This window comes from Schistocerca nitens, chromosome 1, assembly GCF_023898315.1.
Source record: "Schistocerca nitens isolate TAMUIC-IGC-003100 chromosome 1, iqSchNite1.1, whole genome shotgun sequence".
In the NCBI taxonomy this organism is placed as follows: domain Eukaryota; kingdom Metazoa; phylum Arthropoda; class Insecta; order Orthoptera; family Acrididae; genus Schistocerca; species Schistocerca nitens.
Window position 1 is genome coordinate 514,645,226 of NC_064614.1, and position 21,985 is coordinate 514,667,210.

General features: G+C 40.0%; 1 protein-coding gene across 1 annotated transcript in view; it reads right to left on the reverse strand.

Moving 5' to 3' along the window:
- The window catches only part of LOC126258163 (transient receptor potential cation channel subfamily A member 1), a 441,338-nt gene that overhangs the window by 159,776 nt on the left and 259,577 nt on the right, over positions 1–21,985 (reverse strand). Inside the window, exons 8-9 of the mRNA XM_049955623.1 lie at positions 20,032–20,210; positions 11,130–11,242 (exon numbers count right to left, since the gene is read on the reverse strand). Of these exons, the coding sequence (XP_049811580.1) occupies positions 11,130–11,242; positions 20,032–20,210 (292 nt within the window). The remainder of the gene's footprint in view (positions 1–11,129; positions 11,243–20,031; positions 20,211–21,985) is intronic.

Genomic DNA, 21,985 nt, shown 5'->3' on the forward strand with positions numbered 1-21,985 from the left:
ACACATATGCACTTCTCTAGCTCTGGTGACACTAATGTAATCCAGCTAATACATTGCGGAAAAAAAAAAAAAAAAAATTAGCACACCCTTTTAGAAGTTTCTAATTCACTCAAGATTTATTGATGCAACAGTGCATATTGAGTACATGAAATGATTACATTTACAGATTAGTAGCACATGCAGTTCTGAGGTATGGGGTATTGACCCATTCTGAAACACAATTATTAGTATGTGGCATGGCCTCCACAGATGACAATGCAGTTGCTGAATCTGTCATCCAGTCAATCATACAAATGCTGTCCTTGAATATGTTATGTCATTCCTGCATAAACTGTTCATGTAGTTCTGTAAGAGTTGTTGGTAGACAAGTTGCACGAGTAGTTTCTCAACCCTTTATATCCCATATGCACTCAATTGGAGACCAGTTTAGACATCATTTTGGGCAGGGAAGTTGCTGCACATCTTGAAGAGCATATTGAGGTTTGTGGGCAGTGTGTGGGTGAGCATTATCCGATTTGAACAGCACATCACCTTCCTGTTACAAGAACAGCAAATAAAAGATCTAACAACATTTTGCATATACTGAACATTGGTTAGCATCCCCTCCAGAAACAATGAATGTGAATGAGAGCTGTAGTTTATCACATCCCAGACCATAGCACCTGGGCTGGGTTCAGTGTGTCTTGGACGAATGCACTCAACAAAACAGCACTCACCAGGTCTACGTGATATGCACAAATGAGCATCATTTGATTGCAGGCAGAATCTGCTTTCATAGCTGAAGACCCCAATGCACTATTCCATCTTCCAAGTGATCCTCTGATGGCACCAGTAGTGTCACGCACATGGATGCTGTGGCGTAAGTGGAAGGTGGACTAGAGGTGCACGTGTCCGTAGTTCCATTGCTAATGATTGGTTTGCAAGAGTTTGTGTTGACAAATCTGGTCTCACAAGCCCTATTATCTGTGCTGTGGTACCTCTACAATATGCCACTTCTGCCCTTACAATACAATGATTCTGGTGGGTGTCTGTACTGTGTGGACACCCACTATCTCATCTATGGGTGTGAGAATGTTCATATGATTGCTGAAACCAGCATCGTTGCACAACAATGTGGCATGTCCAGCTTGGGTGGCAGTTCTCCAAAAGGACCATCTTGTCACTCAGAAGGCCACAATTTGACTTCTTTGAAACTCGCTCAGTTGGCTGTAGGAGACACAAGTGCATTTCCATGGCACGGTTGCATGCTTGCTTCACATGTCTGCACAACATTAAGCCTTCTGGCTGTGAATGCTTCCTATTAAAGAGTAGACAGAGATGGCACTCTGGTAGCTGTGCCACTATGCTGTCAGTTGGCGGACAGTGTTGAAACCATTATCAGTACATCTGCTATCCCCCAGATAGCATATGCCATAAACAGATTAAAATCGACATTGTCTTTTGTTAAAGGCTACCCAGCCATTGACCTTCGTCTGTGCGAATGCGCACAGGTTGCCCAAACTCTTACGGGAATCGCCAAAGCGTGCGCGAGTAATGAGTGAATGGGCAAATGTCTATAAGGTACATTACATATGTAGAATTGTGGACAGTTGGGAATGTGAGTCTCACGGGAGGCGTGCAAGTGACAAGTCCCTGCAGTCGTGCTATTCATCTGTGTCCTCGTGGCTCAGATGGATAGAGCGTCTGCCATGTAAGCAGGAGATCCCGGGTTCGAGTCTCGGTCGGGGCACACATTTTCAGCTGTCCTCATCGAGGTATATCAACAACACCTGTCGGCAGCTGAGGGTTTTAGTTAGTCATCATTTATTCCAGGGAAAAGCTGCACAGTCAACAACAGTAATCTGTTCTTTCAAAACCGTTACTGTCTTCATATATATAGTTAAAGGCTATCCAGCCATTGACCTTCATCTGTGCGAATGCGCACAGGTCGCCCAAACTCTTACAGGAATCGCCAAAGCGTGCGTGAGTAATGAGTGAATGGGCAAATGTCTATAAGGTACATTACATATGTAGAATTGTGGACAGTTGGGAATGTGAGTCTCACGGGAGGCGTGCAAGGGATAAGTCCCTGCAGTCACGCTATTCATCTGTGTCCTCAGTGGCTCAGATGGATAGAGCGTCTGCCATGTAAGCAGGAGATCCCGGGTTCGAGTCCCGGTCGGGGCACACATTTTCAGCTGTCCTCATTGAGGTATATCAACAACACCTGTCGGCAGCTGAGGGTTTCAGTTAGTCATCATTTATTGTCTTTTCAGGTGTACTAATTTTTTTTTCCTGTGACATATATCTGACAATAATGTGACACAAAATATATATTCATGATACTTACCTACTTATTGTCTATTCATTGAAAATGTGGCTCATTGAAATAAATGATGTCTAGGTAGCATATACCAGCTTAAAATTTCAGATACGAATACTCTGTGATTAAGATGCACTGATTGGAATCCAGATATCATTAACACAAATAAGAAATAAGTGAGGTCCAATGAAACAGCTCCATGGTACCCCTCTTCATGTAGTTCAAATATCAAATCTGTAAGCAGTATTATTGGTTTTTCAAATTGGATTTGAAAATACATTTTCCCATGTTTGTTTTGTTTAAATTTGAGTAAAATTATTCACCTTTTCTATGCAAGAGTGCATTTTATATTATTACATTATTATTATATTATTTCTTACTACCTTGGGTATAGAAGAATTTATGCATGTTACAGGTGTGTTGTGATCTAAAAGACCTAACTTTACATTTAGAGCATCTGTATGATCTGAAAAGAGTGGTTTGGTTTGAAAATTGCTTAGAAGTTTCAACATTTCTTTTTTACCTTTGTTAATATTAAAAATATTAACATTGATTAATTAATATTAAAAATATGAATCCCCACATAACATAATTTCACTTTATTATTATAAAATTATTTAATGTTACCTCCATGTCTTAAAAAATGTTTTTAACACACAACAGTGATCTATACATTGACCAGACAACCAGCCTTTTACTCTTCTCTTACTCTTCTCCTCAATTTTTTTTCTCTGTGGTGTATGATTAAAAATGTTTTACAATATTTTGCTGGTAATCATACCCTGGTGCAAATGCATACACTACTACTCTTAAAAACATGAGTAAACACCACTCCCAGATTAAGGCTTAGGCCCATTATGACCCGCCAACTGCTGCCTGAAAGGCAGTACGAGGAACAATCTACAATTGCGGGACATGTGATCAGCACATCACCAATTCCTCCAGCCCTTATTGCCAGCACATGCATCCTAATGATGCTGCTGCTTCTTTATTCAAGCAGCTTATCCTTTGACCTCACAAAGGCTGAGTGGATCCTGTATTAGACATGCCTATGTCAGAAAAATATCTGGGGAGGCACCGGGAATCAAACCTGGGTCCTCTCACAATGAAGACAGTGCACCAGCCATTTGGTTATGACAGCGATGTGCTGCTGCATTTGTTGTTGGTGGTGAGGATGGTGCTGCTGCTGCTGCTGTTGCTATTGCTGCTGCTGGTCCTGGAGCAATTCTTTGTATGAAAGATAACTTTGCTTCCTTTGCTAGCACTGTTGCTGTTGGATCTACAGCTGTTGCTGATGTTGGTTTTGCTGCTGCTGTTGCTAATATTTCTGTTGCTGTTACTGATGATGATTCTTCTGTATGTGTTGATTCTACTGCTGCCACTGACAATGGTTTTCCTGTTGTTGATGCAGCTGCTGCTCCTATTGTTGTTGTTGTTGTTGGTGGTGGTGGTGGTGGTATTGCTGTTGTTGTTGCTGCTACTTGCGTTGCTCCTGCTGCTACTAATTTTGTGATGTTATTGGTACTCATGTTGGTGCTGCAGATGTTTGCTGATTATCTGACTTCTTCCAGTAATTTTTGTATCACAAGCTGCTTCCCTAGCTGTCCAAATGAAGTCCATGTGAAGCTGAAATCTACACCAAATGTAACAATGAAAACATTTTTGATTTGTCTGCACATACTCAAAGAATGTGCATTAGCAGCACTAATCTCCTTGTTTATGCAAGACCAATGTAGCAAATGTGGTGTGGAACGTTCATGAAAATAATGTTAGTGTGAGACATATGAGCTGGGTGCTTCTTCAATTTCCAGTAAGCTCTAGATGTTCCTTTTTTTGTATAAATAATCAGGGACAACAAACAGGGCTACAATATCATTTGAAGACAGTTTGATAATTGCTTAATTATCTCTGAAAGGGAGGCCCAAAGTTTGACAAAACTTGTGGAATTTGCAACTGATGTCTCATTAACATGAGAGATGACTCCGTGTCCTTGCTATCAGCTAGAATGAAAAGTTTCCCCAAGAGACCATAAATTTTTGCTGTGACACATGGCTTATGTTTGCATCATTTGTGTGTATTCAGGGGAGCAGTAACAGCTGAATTATGTACATGGATACATCTGATAAATTTTTCTGAAGCACTATCGTTACAATGTGGCCAAAAAATTCTGAATGGTGAAGAACAAAGAGGCCGACCGACTCTCTGTGAGGAACTATGAATCACAAGTGAAGTGAAGGCCCTGGTGCACAAAAACTGATGTATCACAGTCAACATGATAGTGAAAAAAGTGAAGCACATATCAGTTGTGAAGATCTTGAATAATATCTTAAACATGACAAACGTCACCACCCAGTGGGTTCCACAACTGCTCATGGCTATTCAAAAATTCTGCTGAACTGAGGCAGCAGCAAAAATGTTGCAATCATGTCAGGTCAATCCATATTACGCATTTTATGTCTAATCACCATGGAAAAGTGCCAACTGTACCACTACCATGGACAAGTACTGGGTGTATCACTATGAGACTGAGACAAAGAAGCAAAACAAACAATGCAAACACATGGATTCACAACTGCTGAGAAAGGCAAAGCCCCAATCACTATCATGCAATGTGATACTAAGTGATTCCTGAGACTCCTATCATGTGGTGATAATGGACTATGCCATAAGGGGCAAACCAATCAGAAGCATACTATTGCAATCTCCTGACATGGTTATTGGAGACTGCGAAGATGAAGCATCATGGGGAAACCGTCCAAAGGTACGAGTGAAAGCATACTTTCCAAATGTATATCACTAATGGAAAGCTCTCATCTTGGTGGGAATGCGAATATAGCACAATATTTTTATGAGTGTCACACTAATCATCCACTGGTAAATTGTTGAGGTACTGATGAATGTCCCAATATTTCTGAGTATACTGGTGGTGCTCAATAATTAGAGCTGCAAATAGTTAAAGTATTGCATGAACTGATTACCATTTACTTCTAGTGCAAAAAGGGATTTTTTTCAACAAATAAATGGATTGGCTTGGGCCCCTGGCGTTGAAAGTCCCTGGGTGGAACACTTTGAGAAAGGTGATGTTTAAAACCACCTGCCAAAACCTCAAGTACTTCTTCCACTATGTCTCTGATACATTTATGGTGTGGGAACACAGCAGATATGCAGTGGATGAGTTTCTGAATTATCTCAACAGCATCCATCAAAACACCGCTGTCACCATGGAAGCAAAAGATTTATATGTCTCCTTTTCTTGGATATACTAATGCAGAAGGAGACATACTACAATAGTCCATGCAATACAGGGTGATCTTTTCCACCATGAACAAACTCTAGGGGTTGATCGATGAGAAGGTGCAGAACAAAAATATCGAATGAACTTATGCCCAGAAATGCATGGTTTCCATGCTAGAGACCATTTATTCAATCATACCTTTTTTACAGATGCTGCGGACTATTAGACACTGTACTATACAACCACAGTTACAGTATGCATGGTTTCCTCCTAGAGGGTGGTACTGTTCCTCATACATCATGGCCTACAACCCTCTCCTGCCATAGTAATTGGTAATGTTATATCCAATTTACTTCTCTTACTGATTCATCTTAGAGTGGGTGTGATACAGCATTGTACACAATGGTTCCGTACTCAAATCAAGAGCTTGCCGATACAGTGTTTACTTATGAAAAGGCAAATGGCAATGGGCAGCAAGGTTGTATCAGGAGACCAATCTCCACTGACAACAACAACAACATTGAATATTTGCAATTGTGTTTTGTCGTTTGTCTGGGTGTTTCGCCATTTGTCTGAAACAAGGTCATTTCAGAAAGCAGGACTAACACTGTGGAAGGTGACCGTCATGTCAGTATCAGGCATTTAGCATTCCAGTGCAGGGTAAGTCAGACAACCACATGGAACATTCTCCATGACAATTGTGATTACCCTTATCACTTACAGTGTATGCAGGGCTTACTAGCAACAGACTTTCCACATCAGGAGCAGTTTTCTCACTGGTTTCTTCACCAGGCAACCACAATTCCAGGATTTGTGTCATCCATCCTATTCATAGATGAAGCTACCTTTACATGGAGTAGTATCTTCAACTTTCATAACAGTCATCTACGGGATAGTATGCAGAACCCCCATGGTATGGTGACAGCGAATCATCAGCATCGGTCAGCGGTATGTGTGGGCTGGGATATAATTGGCGACTGTATTTTGGAATCAGTCTTCCTTCCACATCACCTAACAGGCTTGAACTATCAGCGTTTCTTGTTGGAAGAAGTGCCACTGATGCCTAGAATGGTTGTATGGCTGCTACATGATGGTGCTCCAGTCCACTTCGCCTTTAATGTTCAGACACATATCAATCGTGTCTTCCCTAGTTGATGGATCAGATAAGGGGGTCCAGTTTCATGGCCTGCTCTTTCACCGGATCTCTACCTGTGTGATCTCTGGTTATGGGGACCATCTGAAAAGTATCATGTATGCAGAGCCCATTCCACAAGTGGAGATACTGGATCAGCATATTCATGCTGCCTTTGACACTGTTTGGATGCAGCCTGGACAATGCTATCACGTGTACATGCATGTGTTGTGGCGTATGGAAAACATTTTTAACACATACTGGAACTGTGGTTGCATGGTGCAGAGGGTATTAGACCGCAGTCTCTGTAAAATGTATGATTGAATAAATGGTCTCTAGCACAGAAACCATGCATTTCTGGACGTAAGTTCATTAGACATTCTTTGTTCTGTATCCTCTCATCGAGCAAGCCCTAGAGTTTGTGCATAGTGGAAAAAATCACGCTATATAGGAAGAAGATCTACACAGATTTGTGCCTGCAGCACCAGTTGCCACCATCCAGCACAGAGTCAGAGAGTGCTAAATGTCCTAATACATTGGTACACATTATCTGTGGGAAAGATAGTTCACTGTCAAGCTACAGCACCTGAAGAATGTGTTCCATAAAAATATGTACATTGAAGTACACATCAGAAGTTAGTTCAAGAAAAGAAAATATGCAGCAAACTGGGAAGTGGAGGAAGGAGATTTGTGTCTTGCTTTCCTTTCTTATGTGGGGTCAATCTCAGCCAAAATTGTGAGGCTGCTTGGAAAATGCTACATAAAACCATCTTCCAACCACTGCCTAAAGTGAAACAGTTCTTTGGCTCTGCAAAAGATCCAATAATACAAAATGTACCAGGGATATACAGTGTCCCATGTGAATGTGGCTGCTAATACATTGGGTATCTAAAAATGCTGTGAGTAACACATCAGGTGTGTACAACTGGGAGACACAGAGAAATCAGCAGTGGCAATGCATAGCATAAACAAATATCACAGTTTTGATTTTGAAAACACCAAGTTGCTATGCTCAGCAACCAGATATTGAGACAGTATTATAAAGGAATTCATATAAACATGGACCCATGAGAATCCTAACAATTGAGATGTTGGTTAACAACCTAGTTTGGCTTGGAATCCTGCATTAGCAGCAATATGAGAAGCACCCAGCACTTCCAGCATGCAGGTGCATCCAGAATGTGGATGCAGAGATCTGAGTGCAGCCACCGGCCCTCCAGCCACTCCCACTAATGTGCCCTCAATCCCATCCCCACCCACTTGCTGCAAATGACCTAGCTGCCCGCAGCCAGAAAGGGGGCACACCACTAGTATAAATGTTCTATACATCCCCATATCAATGTAAACTGACCCCCTGTGTGTGTTTAGCTTTTTGACAATTTTTTATGCCATTGTACATGTAAGCTGAAAATATTTAACTTTAATGCTGTTCATATTATGTCTTATAAAAAATGAAACAATCATCACACAGTTACTGTAAACATTGTACACAACAAGATGCCATGGACAATAAATAAATGAATAGATACTGGGATACTCACAATATCTCAACACTTCATCCGAAGATGATGAGTATCATAGTTTCTTAACACTGCCGGTTGGCTGGAATCCCTAGAGCTTTTTGTCTGTCCAAGGGGGTGACTTTACCCAGCTTTGGTGCCCCAGTTCATTCTGCACAGGACATAGTCAGACATGCTGCTTCTTTGGGCTATCATATTTTGCCTCATCCTTGTTATCTCTTAAAATGAAGAAACTGTTGTATGGCAAGCATTTCTAGAATGAGAATGAGGTAGTTTTTGAGACTGGACATTTCTTGAACAGTCACCACCCGGCCTTCTACAACCAATGTCCCTGCCAAGTGATCTATCATTGGGAAAAATGTGCGACATTAAAGGGTGTACAGGCAGAAAAGTTTCACTAAGTTTCATGGCCACATCTTGATTTTTTTGAGTTGATAATTGAAACTTTATTACTACCCTTCACAGTATTCTTTGCATAATTATTTAACAAAACAAAACATTTGTATAAACTTTATTCCTAGCGTGCAACAAAACTTCATACACACATATTGTTCTCCCAACCTCTTCAGGGAATAGAATGAAAAATTTACTCGTGTACAGTCAAAAACAAATGAACACAGGAGAATGAAGTAAATGGTGATTTGGCTTCAATAGCAGGATTACTACAGTGTTTGGTGTGCAGTAGTATGTTTAGTCTTTTTTACTATCCCTTGTGTACACGAAAAAAGAATGAATTTTTGAATTACTGATATATAATCGGTTTGGTTTTGAAAGTGTGGTGGTACTAATGCAACAACTGACTTCATAGTTATGAGGGACAAAAGAAGAATGCCTGTTGACCAAGAAAAACCAACTGGAGGTCATTCAGACCATTATACACTGCCTGACAAAAAACATGAAGCACCCAGAAGATATATTCGAATGTCAATGTAATTTCATACATGTACCTGCCATCGATGGATATGTAAATGATTAGAGTTCCTGTTCTCTGTGACAGGTAGAACAGCCACTAGAGTGCATTAGTGTTGTTCATGTTTACATCGTTACCAGGCCTGGTAGGGTACGTAAATTGCACAAACAGCATCAGATGTTGACTGATCACTGACAAACACGAAGATGCTGTGTAATTGTGTGAGACAGCGTTATCAGCATCTGACAGAGTTTGAAAGGGGCCTCACTGTGAGTCTCCATTTGGCTGGCTCACTGAAGTGTGAAATATCTAGATTTGTTGGGTATTCAGATATGACAGTGGCCCAATGTTGGACTGCATGGGAATGTTAGGGAAGGTATATTTGCTGTCAAGTTACTGGTCGACCATGTGTGACCACCACATGGGAAAACCACCATATTCTGCACCAAGCACATTGTAACACTGCATCTACCACACAAGAACAAATAATGAACTCCCTGCAAGATTCTATGTTATCCCTTACCATTGGTCAGAGACTAGAAGCCGCCAACACCACAACACAGACAGCTGCATTTAGAAGGTTGAGTGACTGGGATGCAGGGGCCACTGATGAATGACATCACATTGTGTTCAGCCCGTATGATCAATTTTGGTAAAAATGACAGTGAAATGAGGAGAGATCCCATAGTTCCATTGTTTTGGAGAAGTACAATGGCGATATTCCTGGCATCATTTTTTGGAGAACCATCAGGTATGATTTCAGGTCATGGCTGGTGATGACTGAGGGAATTCTGATTTCACAGAAGCATATCATGAACTTTCTGCATCCTCAAGTGTCATCTCTCATGCACCATTATCCTGGCATCATTTTTCAACAGAACAATTCTAGGCCACACAGGGCGTGTGTCTATCTGGTGTCTGTGTGATGTTGAGGTATTCCTGTGGCAATGAAGAGTCCCAAATCGAACATATGTGGGACCAGCTTGAAAGAAAACTCTGTTCCAGTACCAGCATCCAGTTGAGAGCCATGTTGCCTCAGGAGACAGTACAACAGCTTAATGAGCCCCTTCCTAAAGAAAACAATGTCTGAATCCAGGGCAGAGGGGTTGCAACATCATATTAATAAGTGGGTTAATACTACCAAGTTCCTTGTAAGTTTGACTTGAGTTAGCAGTCACTGAACTAACATCACATACCCTCTCAGCCCATGAAGTTTCTTTTTGTTTCCTTCTCCCCTTCTGGGTGGATAATTTTTTCTCAGGCTGTGTAGAAACAAATAAAGAAAATGACTTGTATTTTTGGAACTGGAAGTTCCTCTACTGAGAGGCGTAGGTGGGGGGTGGGAGGCGAGTCAACACAGAAAACTGTAAAATGTAAAGGGCAGACAAATCAAGACACATTCACATGATACAGAGAGAGTTAGGAGTAACACAATTTCTTTTAACTATCACACTTGCTTTGTGTCAGCATATGGCAAGTAAGCTTTCCTGTTTTCCTGTCCTCACACACTGTTAAAAGTTCATTCATGAATTTATAATGTGTTTCCAAACTCAGTAACAAAACGGGCAATTCAGAGAAGCAAGAATACTTTGATGCCACTCCAAACATTATAAAACAGAAAAATTAAGAACTGTAGTGTGGGGAGTATGAAATTCGGAGTCCCTCAGGAGTTATCCTTTGGATCATCACTCTTTTAAATGTACATTAATGATACTATAAATAGAAACAAAGGCAAAATATTTTCTGATAATGTATACATAATTATCAAGTGTCACAACAATATAGCCAAATCTAAATCTCCAAAGGAAAAGAGAGGAAAAAAGACATAAAAACTACAGATTCAAGTGAGACCTCATCAGTACCTCTGGGAAAACAGAAAAAAATTTTAAAGCACAGCAGGTAATCTTCTACATTTGTCTGACAGTGTGGTATGTTTCATTAACAGTTTATGGAGGACATTTACGTATTAATAGGGTTTGGTAGCCACTAAATTAAGTTATCAATTTATGTTGAAATCTTCCTTCTCTTACCTTGTTGAGAAGCTATGTGGAGTGGGGTCAGTCCTTCTCCATCACTTTCATTGATTATGAAGGTTCCTTTCTCTGAGTCCAGTAACTGACGAACAGTGTTATATCTGCCATACCTGCAATGAGGTAATTACAAAATTCCATTACAGGCAATGTAATTTCTCTGCATTACGGGATTTCATGTTTTTTCTTTTCTTTTCTTTTTTTTTAGTTTTAATGAAGCAGTGATGTCTACTTGAGAAGGAGATTTGGACAATGAAAAAAAAACATCATGGAAGAAAAACATAGAAGAAAATCTAGGAGTAAAGGAGACTACTCGTCATATATCATAAACCCTGAGTCATTAATAGGCACACACAAAAGAGAGTGAAAACTATGCTAGCTTTTGGAAGAAATCCTTTGACAAGCTAGAATACAAATACACATACAAAAACACACAGACACCTGTGCTACACTATGCTGGCTGGACAGACAACGCCCTGATTGCTGCTTGGCAGGCGGACTGACAGGGGGGTTGTGTCAAGTGGGATGGGTAGTGAGAGAACAATCTCCAATAACCCACATTCTCACACACTTTACCCAACAGTTTCTCCTTTCTCCGTCCTGTCATCCTCCCCAGTCCATGTCTTCACATCTTCTCTGTGCACTGAATGTCACCAGCTCTGGTAACTGTGTGCTGCATGCCTAGCCCATCCACCTGCAACCTCTCCCTTTGCATTTGTAGCCTCCATACCTGCTGCCCCCTCCAAGCAACCAGCTAACCTCCCAAATGCCTCCACTTGCTTTCTTTCTCTACACACCTTAGCCTACATACCCCAACCCCAGTCGACTTCCCAAATTGCAACCCTGGCATTGTGTGTGTGTGTGTGTGTGTGTGTGTGTGTTGGTAAATTATTTACATTCTGTCAATACCTTCCATACAAATTTTTACACGACAGAAAATATTTTTCAAATGCTGTAGTTTCATATTACAAAGAAAAAATGACAAAGACAACCACTCATCTACAGATGAATGATGAGTGACCCACAAGCACACACGAAGGAACTGAATGTAGAAGGACAAGCATAGCACTGTTGATACAAAGTATCACATTCGACTTACTCTTACTAAGTGTAAGTGGAAACTGGCTTGCATACTCCCACAGAACTATACACAAAATAAATCCACCATATGGTGCTAACGTACACTAAATGGCATTGTTGTGTAGGAAACATATTTTTCCTCCCTCAAAAAACTGGACAAGTGTATATTTTATTGTCCTGTATCATCACATTTGCATATATGCCATTCACTAAATGCTTTTGATATGTGACCTGCCAGTATAATAGTTCATTCCTATAAAACTCCTTCTCTTAATTCTGCAACCCACACCCTGCAAATTATGATATGCACAGCCCATCCCTCACACCTACCAACCCCCATTACACTCTAATAATAAGTTTTTGTTGGAAAACTGTGTCAGGACAGTCCTCAATAGGAGCAATTCCTCTGCCAGAAATAAGTTTTTGATGTAATATTGAGCAGTGGAAATATGTCAGTACATAACTGTAAGATCCTGAATAGTACCCAGTTGCATGCAAAACAAATTATAGTTTGGAATGGGCAGATGCATGCCTACAGCTGTTGTCATGATGAAGGAACTTAGCACACATGTGATGTTCATGGTCTGACCAGACAACGAATGGGGCATCAAAAGGGCAACCAACTGCTATTTATAATTTAGTTTATAAATGCATGCTCTCACAGCAATATCCATTAGAAAAATATTCTCGGATTTCAAGTCCCATAAAGTGGTTAAGTGCCCATGAGCTTTCAGCAGAGACCTCCTCTGCCATTATCAAGTGGTTGACTGCCATGTGAATGCTGCTGCTGTGCTTATACAGCTGAACCACCAACAGCGATATCACTGGTGCCCAGCCCTGCACCTAATATGGCAATGTTTTGGTGGCGTGACCGCTGCACCTGCTTCAGCTCCCCAATCACAGATCCCAGGCTGTATTCAGCCACAACCCACAGTATTCACTGAGGGAGTCATCTGATATTTTGATTTCTATTGCTTCATGTATTATGCTATCCCAGAAGCTGTTGGGCAATTTAAAAACAGAAGTATCATTGTATGTAATTCAGTGTCCGTTTTCCAGTGCATGCTCTGTTGCAGCTGATTTTTTGGGCTAGCATAGGCAGAAATACCTTTCATGTTTTATGCAGTGCTGTTCAATAGTGCAGAAAGTCTGACTGACATAAACTGCCCACACCCATGTGGTATTTTGTATACTCTTGGTGTTCTGAAGCCTACATCATTTTTCACAGGCTTGATTAGCTGCCGGATCTTTGCTGGGGCTGTAGAAAGTGTTAATTTTTAGGAGCCAGTTAATATTTCCTGTAATAGAGCCAAAATACAGTGAAAATGCAATCTTATTCATATCTTCTTCAGAGGTCTTCTACCTTCGTGGCTTACATGAAACGGCTTGCAAAACTTGTCTGTTGTAATCATTTTCCTTGAAAACTTTACGTAAGTGGCTCAGTTCCCTCAGCCGATTTTTGGCATCAGAAATGGTTTCAGCACGATGTACCAAGGTCCTCATAACGGACTGTTTCTGTGCTGGGTGGTGGTAGCTGGTGGCGTGCAGATACCGATCTGTCTGAGTGGGCTTGCTGTAAATGCTATGATTGAGACATGCATTGAGTTAATGGTGGACAAGGTGTCCAGGAAGTAGAGAAGAATGGTTCCTTGCTGTTCCCTAACAATAAATTTGACCTCAAGACATTTTATTTAAATAACTCCCTTTGAACATTGATAGTCCTAGTTAAAATAGTGAGAAAAGAGATGAGTTTCTTTAGAAAACTACAGAATCAAACATTACTGGTGAAGATACGAGCTGTAAACTTATTTCAATGCTGGACTAACACAATGAGTATTACAAACAAGGAAACATCACCAACTTGACTTCATATTTTAAACAGGAAAAAGTACACTAAGAAGATATCAGCCCCAACAATCAAAGCTGTGTGAAAATTTGGGCCATAATTCTGATAGTACACAGTTGTGAACTTCTGAGTGTACAGCTTTTAAACTTCATGCACACCAGTTGTTTGTCACTCACTCCAGTCCACTGCAGCCACCTAGCACCAAATACTGTACAGAGAGTGTGTAAGAGCTCTGTGTTCATAATTTTGATGAACAAACAAGTGATAGTACTTTGTTTATTGTGTCAAAGTGCACAGTTTCCAAACCGAAGTTGGTGTCAGAGATCTCTTTGCTTTGAACACCTTTACATTGTAATTCACAAATGTATTGTAAATTAAAGAAATGAATGAGCGCATCATTAAAGATGTAGCATAGCACTTTAATTATTAACATAACTGTTGTGTGTTAATTTATTTGGATTGCAAATCTGACAATGCTGGAGTGAAGAAACTGTGTTGTTCTTCAACATGATTGGTATGATTGAAATGTAAACCATTCTATTTCATAATGATTTTTCAGTTGCTTCCCCTCTTCTCTTCCCTCACCATCAATATCCCATGGATAGGAGGGTTCTGGTTGCAACTCCACTGTACAGTACTTGGTACTTGGGCATAAAATGGCTGCAGTGGGGCACAGTGAGTGATAAACAACCAACACACATGAAATTTAAAAGCTGTGCATTCAGAAGTTCAACATTTAGAATTACGGGCTAAATTATCACACAGGACTGACTGCTGGAACTGATATCTTGGTAGTGTGCTTTTTTGTCATTAAAATACAAGGTCAAATTAGTGATGTTTCTTTGTAAGACCAATGGCTACGATGAGATGGGATGGGTACTGTTCTTTTCAGTCTTACAGTTGTGAAGTCATTTCATGAACTGTTAGTACGTGAACCGTTAGTACGCATGCTCCACTCCTCAAAAATGAATCCATGACTTTAAGGGTCACTCATTCAATAAAAATGACACTCCAGAAGTAGCATAACTAAAACAACTATACCCCAACAGCCATGCTCCAGCCATGGCCTCTCAGTTGTTTGTTATTTACTGTTTGACTGTGGCCATAGCAGCACTATTTCTAATTAATCAGTATAATTAGATATGCCAGAGAACCATTATGTAAACCTTGCACATAAAAATCAGAGATAATGGCTCTGAAGCCAAATGAACAGTGAATTTGTCAGTGTAACCACACTGTATCTGTCGATTAAGGAAGTGGCATTCTTCCTTCAGATGCTGCACACCATTTCGTGCTCATGAATTAACTATAGATTTGACAAATAATTTACTTTCTAAAACACTGTACTGAAATCATAGATAAAATCTTTCCCATTCCTTCTGTTGCTCTACAGAAAGATATTCTGGGTAAATGTAAAATTTTTGGAGTCTCTCCCTGCCCAGAAGCATGCCAATCCAGTCTTGTGCACAATATCTGCAACAGAACGTGAAACAGACAGGAGAGTTGATACTACAAATAGTGTGCCACACAACAGATCCCATACCTACACTTTGATTGAGAGAGGTACCCGAATCACCAATTTAGCAGTATGACCTCACAGTGAAGAGAGCATAATGTCATTTTGCCAACCAAAACTATTTTGCCAACCACACACAATGGAGTAACAACATATAAAAAATACACAGGAACAGCTTTCAGCACACTGACACTGCAGAAAGTAATGAGCTGAAAGCCTGAAACGAAAGACTTGGGCACTGTGACATGATGAAGAGTGGTAATGGACCCAGAAAACAGGCCACATCTCGTCATCCTCACCCAGGAATAATGTCATGGCTCTTGACAGACAGCTACAAATATTCATGCTCCTGAGCCCTTCCACTACACAGTAGTAGTGAGTCAGTTCTAAGGCAGAGCTTATGATGCACTGCCTACCATTTACCATATGACTATAGTCTGGCCTGCTGGACTTAATCCATCATGAGCTGCCATGTTTTCCTCTGCTGTTGAGACGACTTGGAGAACTTGGGGCCTAGTACCATCTGCTCATTGGGTGCAAGCGGATAGGGTCTGGTGCTATGTTTAACTGTTGCTGTTCCAAGGAGCTGTGCTAGCTGCTGCTGCCCTCCTGACTTGCATCTGCGAGTTGACACCAGGATCCATGGCCTTCCTCTATTACAGAGGCCATGACGTAGCTATGCAAAACCACCAAACCCCATGCAGAGCTGATGGGAGCTTACTGTGGCACTATCTTCAATGTCCATGAGTGCATCATAATAAATCACATGGTCGCGGTGTTGGGTATCACTGTCGAACAGGCAACACCAGCCACCAGCTGACCCAGTTACCTTGCAATGTACCACTTCCGCTGTACTGGCCACATTCCACCAACCACTACACTTCATTTCTGCTTCCTTCACTATAAGTTTCAAGAAATGTAAAAGTGAATGTAGATACAAGTGGACACTGGCCATTATTCTGCCTTATTCTGCCACCATTGCTCTTGCTATGACCTATCACTAGTTATATTCATTGGATTATTTCTTACCTGTGTGATATCATGGTACTCTTTGTACATCCATTACTTGTATCACTCTTAGAAGTAGGTGTAATCTATTAACCAACATATTTATTCAGTAATTGTGTTCTGTAGAATCCATTAAGGAGGAGGACACTCAAGGATATGCTATACGTCGAGGTACACATTTCCAAAAGATGAGCAAATTACAGAAACTTAATCTGAACACTGCATTAACAATTAAATGTCACTGTACTTCTTTGTACTGTATGTTCTTACTCAAGCTAAATTTGACCTATAAAATTAGAAGGAGAGCTGGTATCTCAAAAAAATCTTCTGCTTCCTAAGCTATATTAAATAGCTAATATTTATCCTCTGTTGGTAATTTAATATTAACTTTGTATTATAATAAATACTGTTTGTTGACATAGTTAACAGGAATATGCAGTCTTTGAATCTAATTTATCAGATAATTCAGACAATGGAAACATCAGATGGGCAATGTAGGAAAAGATAGATTGCTACTTACCACAAAAAAGACACATCAAATTGCAGACAGGCACAATTAAAGGACATTCACATACAGCTTTTGGCCAGATCCTGGCCCAAGATGCCGGTGCCAGTCTGCAACTTGACATGTCTTCTTTGCGGTAAGTAGCAATCTGTCTTTTCCTACATTGTTAATCAGATAATTAACAGGAATGGCTAATGAAATATGTTTTTAACTTTCTTTTGATAAGATAGGAAGACGCAATTTCTTGTTTCCTGTTAGAATGTTGTGTGGGGGCTTGCTGATTAAGTTTGTACAATAATATCTAAATCCACTCTGAACTGGGGAAAATGAGGTAAAGACTACATGAGATTTTTTTTGTGCAACGCACAGGTCAACTGAAATTGATTTTTAACAGAGGAGAATGTAAGATTCTCAAATCCTGGAAGATACATCTGCAAGATATGCAGTTATCTACTTCACACAGTATTCTTCTTGCTCACTTCTATTATATAAATACTTCATTTACTGGTACTTTAGATGCAGTGCCACAGAAGATAATTCAATTAGATCACAGAGCATGGAAGTCTAAAAAATAAGCCAACTATCTTATTTTAGATCAACACAAAGATGGATTCTTCTAAAAGCAAAACAAGCTGAATCACGCTTGGTGATAAGTGTGTCAATGTACTGACTCAATTTTAACTTTCCAAGTTGGACCACAAGGAATTTTACACTCAGTTTTTCATCTGACGTATGAACAATAATGTCTGCCTCCGCTACTAAAGGTCACTTAAGCTTATTTTAAATGGCATAACATGAGCGACTAATGTGATTTACAGCTATTTGCTGTAGAAAATTTGCACACCAGCTCCTATAGAATCTGAATTGTATCTAGTAATGTTTATTTTGCACCTATGATAGTATGCTTGCATCATCAACAAACATTACAGTTTGCAAACTGGAACATTGTTGAATGCTGCACTACACATCAAAGTGACCAAAATACATGTCACAACTTTTCAATGCAGTCACCAAGTCTCTGTAAGGAACAGTCAGAATACTTGACCAACCATGCAGTTCATTAATGATAGTCCTTCGCTCTTTGGTCTCACAGAGGCATTTGAGAACTTTTGTGTGAATGTCTTCAACACTGGAAAACCACTTTCTTCACCAGATGTCCTTTCAGCTTGCCAAAGTGATTGTCTGGATAATGTCATCTGTGAGTGGGGTCAATGGCATTCCTTCCCACAATTTGGAGTGTGTTTACAGTTGCAGTGTCATCTCACTCACAGCCTGTGATGCACCTGTTGTCTGTATTGCAGCAGGACTGTCCCTGCAGGATACCTGGAAGATGCTCTCTCTTCTGACAATATGTCACTCTTGTTGTGCTATAGTCTTAGCATGGAACAACATGTCTAACTTACTTTATGAAGTCTCTATATAAATTCAATCTATGTGGGAAAATACAGATTGCCACTTACCATAAAGATGACATGTTAAGTTGCAGACAGGCACAATTAAAAGACACTTTCACAAAGCTTTTGGCCACAGCCTTTGTCAGAAAAATAAAGAGAAACACAAACCATTCATTCAGACAAGCAAGCACAGCTCACACACATGCCCATCAACCCTGGCAGCTCAGGCCAGAATGCTCTGGACCGAGCTGCCACAGTTAATGTTTATATATGTGTAAGGTGTGCTTGCTTGTGTTAATGAATGGTGTGTGTTTCTCTTTCTTTTTCTGACAGTGACTGTGGCCGAAAACTTTGTAATAAGTGTCTTTTAATTGTGCCTATCAGCAACTTTACAGTAAGCAGCAATCTATCTTTTCCTGCATTGTTGATATCCCTACCTGGAGTTTCTGTTGTTTAATTCCATTCAAGAGCAGGCAGACATTGACAGGTGGCAATATTACATAACCACAGTTTATTACGTCATGGTTGCAAAATGCTGACATGAATTATTTACAGTGAAAAGACTGGCAAAAGTTGAAATCGGCAAAGATCAATTTGGGTTCAGGACAAATGTTTGACAATGTTGACTGCAATGCACTTTCTGAAATTCATAAGGTATCAGGGGTAAAATACAGGGACTGAAAGGCTATCTACAATTTGCAGAAAAATCAAAGTACATTTACAGTGGCAAGAATATAAAAGAGAAGCAGTAGTTGTGAAAGAAACAAGACAGGGTTTTTCCCCATCCCAGGTGTTATTCAGCCTGCAAGTAAGCAAGTAGAAAAGGAAACCAAGGTGAAATTCGGAAAAGGCATGTGGTGTGTTGAATACATGCGAAGAACAGGCACATTTCAGCTCCCATTTGAAGCACTTCTCCAACAAGCTTTATAACTGACATATCAAAGGCTGGCACTCATAGTCTTCCTACTGACTTAAATTTTGTAAGAGATCCTGTCGGTACCGGTAGGAATACAACGGTTTCTCCAATAGGCACTAAAAAAGAAAACAAAAGTAAGGGACTTTCACACTAAATCTAGATGTTATAGAAGCTATAAAAGACTTCTAAATAACATGTTATGAAGTTTCTGAGAACGTTCATTTGGAGCACAACATTGTGTGGTAGTGAATCGTGAACTGTAGGCAAATTGGGAAAAAAAATTGGATCAAGGCACTTGAGATGTGGTGCTATAGAACGAAGCTGAAAATTAGGTAAACTGGTACGATAAGTAATGAATAGGTTCTCTGCAGAGTCGGTGAAGGGAGATACATTTATGGAAAACACTGCGAAGAGTAATGGACATGATAACACGACATGTAAAAAGACATCAGGAAACCACTTCCACGGTTCTAGAGGAAGCAACAGAGGGTAAAAGCTGTAGGGTAGACAAATAATAGAGGAAGGCGGGCCGTAAGAAACCATTCAGAAGCCTCAGGGCTAAAATAATAAAAAAGCCAAAATAAAATAAAAATGGAGCAAAAGCAAAATCATATTTTGTAAGTTCAACGAAACTCACCTCGCAGCAAAATGCAGTGGACTTTCATTATTGTTGTTCTTCAGATTAATGCACGCGCCAAGTCGTATAAGGTTTTCGAGGCTCCGGATGTGGCCTTCTCGACTAGCGTAATGCAGAGGCGAGCATCCCGTGTTATCCTTCTCGTTCAGCAGTTGTAACAGTTGAGATTTGGACTGCGCCTGTTAGAAAGGAGCACACTCGTTATTTATAGTAGAAGAACGAACAATTTTTTAAGAACCAGTTTCTTATGCAGTAACTGCACGGTAATCTATATCAAGAGTGTGATTCACATATCCACCAAGAGCAGACTGTCATTGATTTTTGTTTAATCAGGCACTGAGTCACCCGCAAACCATTGAAATATGTGCCACAAATATACAAGCAGACTACTAACTTAGAAGGCTAACGCCAAACAGTACGTAAACGACCGTAACAGCGTTTCCTCTCATATTGTAGCGCCGATTGTCACGAACTATTGGCATTGTCTGTTGTTGGGAATCTTACAGAAATAATAACAATGGCTTCGAGAACGAAAGAGAAAGACAGAAATAAAAGCCGAAATAGAATTGAGTAAAAACATGGTAACACCGTAGCATGCAAATTCCTGTTTGAAAAGCGATATAATGTAGTTGTTTTAATGTTAGTTCGAATTAAGATTAATTTTTATTCATTATGGTCTAGTTTTTATACGCCGATGAAGGTAAAATAGACTTCCCACTGACTGAAGTGCTAACTAAAAATACAGATACAAATTATAGGCTTTATAAGCGTAGATGAATGACTTAAAAATGTCTGAATATTTACAGTCGTGGTAAGGCTTCACAGGGAAGTATTCATATGAAACATTAATGCTGTAGAAAATTTTGGGGCCATTCTGTGTCAAGTGGTTTTATTTCGGAAAACGTTCCCACATCATGATAAAGGATTTTTCTGAAAATTTATGTGAACATTCTCACATGTTTCAATGAACATTAGGGAAGGTTTATTTTCGCCAATATAATTTTCGAGATAGTCACTTGTTTGAAGCTACAGCGGAACTATCGTACGTGCATCCTTGAGGATTCGGCAAATTTGATGTCTAATATCCCGAGCGGTCTAAGGCGCTGCAGTCATGGACTGTGCGGCTGGTCCCGGCGGAGGTCCGAGTCCTCCCTCGGGCATGGGTGTGTGTATTTGTCCTTAGCATAATTTAGGTTAAGTAGTGTGTAAGCTTAGGGACTTATGACCTTAGCAGTTAAGTCCCATAACATTTCACACACATTTGAGCATTTTTTTGTATATCATCTTCGACAATATTCTATTGAAAGAAACAAAACTAGGTCATCTTGTACAACTTGTTGGGTTCTGTTAATCGAAGTAATAGAAAATGATATCTTGAGCAATTTTCATGTGGATAATATAAAGCAACGTCGGCCGAAAAAAATGACGGATGAAAAAAATGTTAAGTTTAGCTTTTTATATCTCCGCAAGTACTGTTTGACCATGATAACTTGAAGATTTCGCTAGTGCAGCTAGAAGCGGAGAAAATCAGCGCTACTTGAAAGATATTCATTTGCCTCCGAGCGCTGTGAACGTCATGCTCCTCCTAGACGCGAACTATTACGAAAGGCTTCTGTCCACTAGCAAGTAACTTCTGTAAGCACTTGCTGAGTGCTTCATTAGAACAAAAACTTGCTCAAGTTTACTTCTTCAAGTCACTTGGTTAAGTTTACTTCAGGAACGTGCTTCAGGTACTTGTAGGAGAAGTGCAGTCATTTTTAAAAACCAGAGCAGCTGCCTCTGTTGTTGTATCATTATTAATGAATAAAAATCATTATGAAACACAAAAATAAAAAATAGGGCAATGTTAGAGGGGTACCTATTGATGTTACCAGGAAACAGCACTCAATTATCTAAAATCAACGGACTTCATTTGGATTAAGAACTTTGGGCACGTCGTATTTTGAACATCTGT